At 40.2% G+C, this 7116-nt stretch overlaps 1 protein-coding gene across 1 annotated transcript in view; it reads left to right on the forward strand.

Moving 5' to 3' along the window:
• LOC136829950 (trichohyalin-like) overlaps window positions 1-5229 on the forward strand; it is an 11777-nt gene extending 6548 nt beyond the window's left edge. The window contains exon 3 of the mRNA XM_067089126.1: window positions 4500-5229. Coding sequence (XP_066945227.1) covers window positions 4500-5229 — 730 coding nt within the window. The remainder of the gene's footprint in view (window positions 1-4499) is intronic.
• Window positions 5230-7116: the final 1887 nt, after the last annotated feature.

Genomic DNA, 7116 nt, shown 5'->3' on the forward strand with positions numbered 1-7116 from the left:
ATATATATATCAACATGCACACACAATTTTATATATATATACACATTTTTATGTATACATTTATTATATATACATATATATAAACATATGAATTCATTTGCAAGGTGTTCATATCAGCTGTAAAATCAACGGTACGAAGGAGCCACATTTCACTTGCACTGGTAATTCAAACGAGGCTCTTAATTAAGTTCTATAAGATAATATCCACAAGAGCGGAATTCCTATCTAAACGGTAACTAACATCGACCTTAACCTTGCTTAATTGTCAAGGCACTTGACCACAACCTTGACCACACTGACCTTAATGAGGTATCCAATATTGCGTTATTTCCCATCGTTAACAAGTAAAAAATGGGCCGAAGTTTCTTCGGCGCAATCGAGTCTCTGTACAGCCTCTACAGCGTATAATCAAGGCCGCCGAAAATAGATCTAACATTCGGTGGTCTCGGGATAATGCTGTATGAGCGGCGGCCCATGAAACTTTAACCACGGCCCGTGGTGGCCTATCCTATGTAGGAAGCACGATTAAGGCTAACTTTAACTTTAAGTAAACTAAAAGCTACTGAGGCTAGAGGGCTGCAATTTGGTATGTCTGATGATCGGAGGGTGGATGATCAACATACCAATTTGCAGCCCTCTACCCTCAGTAATTTTTAAGATCTGAGGGCGGACAGAAAACAGTGCGGACGGACAGACAAAGCCGGCACAATAGTTTTCTTTTACAGAAAACTAAAAAGGGCTCTTGTTTTTAAATTCTTTCTTTTGGAAGTGCTTTATGCTTTCGACCCAGACTGCAAGCAGAGGACTATACATTGCAAGCTTGCATTCATACACATGATTACTGCACCATATATTGCAATGTACCCAGTTCTATGGAAAGGAGCGGTTGAAGAGTTCTTCTTGAATTTCAGAGAGAGAGAGAGAGAGAGAGAGAGAGAGAGAGAGAGAGAGAGAGAGAGAGAGAGAGAGAGAGAGAAATGAAAGGTGGGGTAAAAGGAAAGAGAAGAAAAAAGAGTGATAAACAATTTGCGGGCGTCTTTTGATCACCAAAATTTTATTTTCGTTTAAGCCGAGGAAAATCTTGAGAGAGAGAGAGAGAGAGAGAGAGAGAGAGAGAGAGAGAGAGAGAGAGAGAGTTACTATAATCTTGCACAGTGGGGATGATAACGAATCTGAGAGAGAGAGAAGAGAGAGAGAGAGACAGAGAGAGAGAGAGAGAGAGAATCGATTACTATAGTTTTGAAGAGTCAGGGCGGCAGCATATCTAGGGGAGAGAGAGAGAGAGAGAGAGAGAGAGAGAGAGAGAGAGAGAGAGAGAGAGAGAGTACAATCAAATGTCAAAAACATAAACATAATCAAAGATGTTATTCTTTTTCTCATACTTTTATTGCTACTGTCTTAAAAAATTAAATTCCCTTTACGACTCAACATTTTCCAGAGGTCACAAATGGAATCCCACAAGTAGAGACCGATTCTATAATAATAATAATAATAATAATAATAATAATAATAATAATAATAATAATAGTTAAAAAATGCGCCGAAGTTTCTTCGGAGCAATCGAGTTTTCTGTACAGCATGTAATGCTGTATGAAACTTTCAGCCACGGCCCATGAAACTCTCAGCCGCAGCCCATGAAACTCCCAGCCACGGGCCCGGTGGTGGCCTGTGTTGTTGGCACCGATAGCGCTGCCAGACGCATGATCATGGCTAACTTTAACCTTATATCAAATAAAAACTACAGAGGCTAGAGGGCTGCAATTTGGTATGTTTGATGATTGGTGGGTGGATGATCAGCATACCAATTTGCAGCCCTCTAGCCTATGTAGTTTTCAAGATATGGGGGCCGACAGAAAAAGTGCGGACGGACAGACAAAGCCGGCACAACAGTTTTCTTTTCAGAAAACTAATAAAAACCTTTAAGCAGACATCTCTTATAATCTCACATCAATGAAAATAGAAGACACTTGGACGCCTCTCTCCACGCCCTTTGAAGTCCCTAACCTTCAGAAAACGCCCGCGTCGAAAGCTATTGACACTTGGCTCGTCGAGCACAGAAAAAGTAAAAGGTTTTCTTTATTTTCTGTTTGTTTGATTCTGTTTCCTGTACTGGACGAGGTCGTCTGCGAGTTTAAATAATAACAAGAACTTTTTCCCCTTTTATTTTAGTAGTGAAACATAAATTATAACCTCTAAAAAGTAAAAAAAAAATTCTATATCTTTTCTATTTGTTTGATTCTGTTTCCTCTTCTTGGACGATGTCGTCTGTGACTCTAAATAATAATGAGCACTTTACTCTTTTATTCTAATAGTGAAATATATATATTGCAACGCCAGTAGGTCGCTATCAAATTAATCAATTTGTAGATGGAGACCTCTCGTATTTTTGTGTGTGTGGCCTTATGTAATTCCAATAAGGTTTTGACTAGGAAGCGATTTTGGCCCCGGGGGCAAGCGCCAATTGACTTCGCCTGCCGAATCAGTTCCCCTGTTAGAGAATATAATTATATATATATAATATATATGTGCATGTGTGTGTGTATATATATATATATGTATATATATATATATATATATACATATATATATATATATATATATATATATATATATATATATATATATATATATATATATATGAGAGAGAGAGAGAGAGAGAGAGAGAGAGAGAGAGAGAGAGAGAGAGAGAGAGAGCCACATCGCTGAAGTGACCCTCTAATGCCGAGACTTCCTAAAATGATAACAATAACTATTATTACTATAATTACCATCATTATCATCACCCGCGATCACTGTCAGTAATAAAGTGGTCTGCAATGGGCTGAACGTCTAATAAGAGACAAGTACTTAGAACTAGACGTCCGATAAAACATGTATTTTTATGCGTCCAGCCCTCATGTATCCTGATACTATACTACCACAGCACAGGTGCGAAAAAAACCATTAACCTGACCGTGTCAGGTAGCAACCCAGGTGTGACGCCTGTCGATGGAACTATAATGTTGGGGGCATATTAAGCGCTTCCTAACATAAATGGATAGTGTATAAATCTTTCATCGCATCTCTCTCTCTCTCTCTCTCTCTCTCTCTCTCTCTCTCTCTCTCTCTCTCTCTCTGAGACCTTAGTATCTGCAAAATGTTGCACTACTATATGTGTGGATGATTCTCTCTTTCTTTCTCTCTCTGTTCGTTGGTTACAGTCCCGCCCCCCGACTCTCCCTCTCTCTTTCTCTTCGCATACGTTGGTTACAGATGTCCCGGCCCTCTCCCCTTTTCTCTCTCTCTCTCTCTCTCTCTCTCTGAGACCTTAGTATCTTTTACTATCATATATTTCTCTCTCTCTCTCTCTCTCTCTCTCTCTCTCTCTCTCTTCGTTGGTTACAGTTCCATGCTCGCTCTCTCTCTCTCTCTGTTCGTTGGTTACAGTCCCCCCCTCTCCCTCTCTTTTCCCATACTCAGTTAACTCTCTCTCTCTCTCTCTCTCTCTCTCTCTCTCTCTCTCTCTCTCTCTCTGTTCTCTTGGTTCTCTTCGTGGGTTACAGTCCCCCTCTCCCTCTTTCTTTTCCCTCTACACTGGTTCTCAGTTGGTTACAGTCCCCCTCACCCCTCTTTTCCCATCTCAGTTAACTCTCTCTCTCTCTCTCTCTCTCTCTCTCTCTCTCTCTCTCTCTCTCTCTCTCTCTCTCTAGTAGAAACTTCTCCAGAGCCGTCTGGGCCGTCAACTCGCACAAATAAATGAGCCTTGCTCTTAGGACAGGCGCCAGAGACGTGCAGACTTTATTACGAGGATGTCAGCCCCTAATTACAAATGATATTGGAACCGGGGCCGAGTAGCGGCGGTGGCAAAGCGGTTCTGGAAGGAAGGAAGGAAGGAAGGAGTTTGGTGTAAGAAGAAGAAAAAGAAGAAGAAGAAGAATAAGAAGAAGAAGAAGAAGAAGAAGAAGAAGGAGGAACCACAAGCGGACTGACGAGCGAGAGAGAAGATTCAGTTTTGGACTCACATTTGCAAGGGGGAGGTGCTTGCGATTCGGGACAGAGTTGCAGGAAGGAGGACCTACCGAGTAGACAGATTAGCAGGAGAAACATTATTCTGGGAGAGTCAAAGGATGAGATAACTACAAGGGAATTTCAAATGGACAGAGTATTTTTAGAGGAGGAACTAGGCGTGGATAGAGTCCTCTTACGAGAGGGCAGAGTATTATTACAGAAGTAACTACACGGTCCCATTAGAGGAGAAGTTAACTACAAATGGGAAGATATTATCAGAGAAGGAATTACACGTGGAAAGAGTCCCATTAGAGAAGGAACTACGAGTGGATAAATTATTATTAGAAAAAGAACTAAGCGTGGACAGAGTCCCATTAGAGGAGGAACTGCAAATAGACAGAATATTTTTAGAGGAGGAACTACACAAGGAACTAAGTCTCATTAGAGTAGGAACTACATATGGACAGATACTATCACAGAAGGAACTACAAGTGGACGGAGTCCCATTAGAGGAGCAACTACGACCGGACAGAGTATTATCAGAGAAGGAACTACGAGTGGACAGAGTATTATCAGAGGAGGAACTACGAGTGGACAAAGTATCATCAAAGAAGGAACTACGAGTGGACAGAGTATTATCAGAGAAGGAACTACGAGTGGACAGAATATTATCAGGGAAGTAACTACAAGCGGACAGAGTATTATCAGAGAAGGAACTACGAGCGGACAGAGTATTATCAGAGAAGTAACTACAAGCGGACAGAGTATTATCAGAGAAGGAACTACGAGCGGACAGAGTATTATCAGAGAAGTAACTACAAGCGGACAGAGTATTATCAGAGAAGGAACTATGAGCGGACAGAGTATTATCAGAGAAGGAACTACGAGCGGACAGAGTATTATCAGAGAAGTAACTACAAGCGGACAGAGTATTATCAGAGAAGGAACTACGAGCGGACAGAGTATTATCAGAGAAGGAACTACGAGTGGACACAGTATTATCAGAGAAGGAACTACGAGTGGACAGAGTATTATCAGAGAAGGAACTACGAGCGGACAGAGTATTATCAGAGAAGGAACTACGAGTGGACACAGTATTATCAGAGAAGGAACTACGAGTGGACACAGTATTATCAGAGAAGGAACTACGAGTGGACAGAGTATTATCAGAGAAGGAACTACGAGTGGACACAGTATTATCAGAGAAGGAACTATGAGTGGACAGAACACCATGAGAAGTAACGTTCTGGAAAGGTAAGTTGGAAGAGGAATTACAAATGGACAGACAAGTGGCAGAGATGTGGTTCCTGGAAAATGTGGGAGAGAGGAACTACAATTAGACCTAACTGTGGGCAAACATAGGACTTATTACTCAGGAAAAGACCTCAATGCAAAGGACTCATTTCACTCTGTATGTTCCTGCAGGGGAGAAAGACCCTAAAGGTATAAATGCGAAAATAATAGGGTACTCTACTGGAAAACGGCAGTGAAAGAGGATTGACCAACAGAATTGCCGATGAGAAATAATGGCCAACTCAGAGTGCATGGTTCCACTAGGAGTGAAATCTATTATATCAGTCGGTATTTAAGAAGGGCAAAGTAAATTTAGAAAAATGATAAAGAATTTAGTTAGCAAAGGACCAGCAATTTTCGTTTTATAAGAGACAAAATCAAGACATCAAATTTCCTCTTAGTAGAACAAAATTTTATCTTACAAAATCCAGAAAATACTTGCAGACTTCTAAGGGATCCCAGTACCAGAGGGGGAGGCTGGGAATGGAATGAAAGATGCTTCCACCTTCGAAACAGTGTAGAGACAAAGACCAAGGACAGTGGATCTCAAGGTTACGAGGTCATGACATCGTGAACATGACTGGTCACAAGATTAGGGCAACAGTACCCAACCAAGTCTCTCTTTGAAAATTAAGAAAGACCCTTCAATCATCCCACCAAGAAATCTCAAGATACCTTGAGTTGAAGCACAGAGGGCTGTGATGAAAAGGTCATGATTGAAATAAAAGAAATGAGAAAAAGATCTCAGAGGGAGATTTTACTGGGTTATTCTGAAGCAGTGGAAGTAAAAAATAATTTTAATTTCATAAATAATGGTCATGGTGAAGATCAGGAACAGCTTTGAGCGCAGAATGATTCGTTCCTACCATTCTAAAGGAAAAAAGGGCTAAAAGTGCCATTATTAACCATACTGGTTCAGGTAAACTGGGTCAATCATTGTCATTCTAAATGAAAAACCCCAGTTTACCTGAACCAGTATGTATTTCCATCATGAATGATAGGAACCTGCGCTTGTTCCTGATCAGACCATGACCATTATTTATGAATTAAATTTATTTTTTTACTGTGCTTCAAATCAAGGTAAAATCTTGAGATATTTTTCTTTTATTTCCATCATGACCTTTTCAAGAGCCTCTTTCAAGGTATCTTGAATTTCTTGGTTGGAATGAAGACTCTTTCTTAATTTTCAAAGAGAGTCTTCATTGGGCACTGTTGCCCTAATCCGTGATCCCGTCATGTTCACGATGTCATGACCTCGGAACCCTGAGATCCACTGTCCTTGGTCATTGTCTCTACACTGTTTCGAAGGTGGAAGCATCTTTCATTCCATTCCCAGCCTCCCCTCTGGTACTGGGATCTCTTGGAAGTCTGCAAGTATTTTCTGGATCCTGAAAGAAAAACTTTTGCTCTACTAAGAGGAAATTTGATGTTATGGTTTTGTCTCTTACAAAAAGAATATTACTGGTCCTTTCGTAACAGAATTCTCTATCATTTTTATAAATTTACTTTGCCCTTCTTAAATACCGACAGATATAATAGATTTCTCTTCCAGTGGAACCGTGCACTCTGAGTTGGGCATTATTTCTCATCGGCAATCTGTTATTAAAGTAGTTTAACCAAGTTGAAGGGGAAAATAGTAGTAGCAAGAGACGGTAAACAGCAGCTGAAAAATTGGGAAAAAAAGTAGAAAGTAATAAAAGATCAAAATATAACTTTCATCCACATAGCATCATGATATAGGATTGGTGTTATAGTTTAAAAAACCTACCTTGGAAAGAAAGAATTTGAGTAAAGATATTTTACATTTGTCCTTGAAAATAGAAATCCATGCCACCT

The sequence above is a fragment of the Macrobrachium rosenbergii genome, chromosome 45 (genome assembly GCF_040412425.1).
Source record: "Macrobrachium rosenbergii isolate ZJJX-2024 chromosome 45, ASM4041242v1, whole genome shotgun sequence".
Lineage (NCBI taxonomy): Eukaryota > Metazoa > Arthropoda > Malacostraca > Decapoda > Palaemonidae > Macrobrachium > Macrobrachium rosenbergii.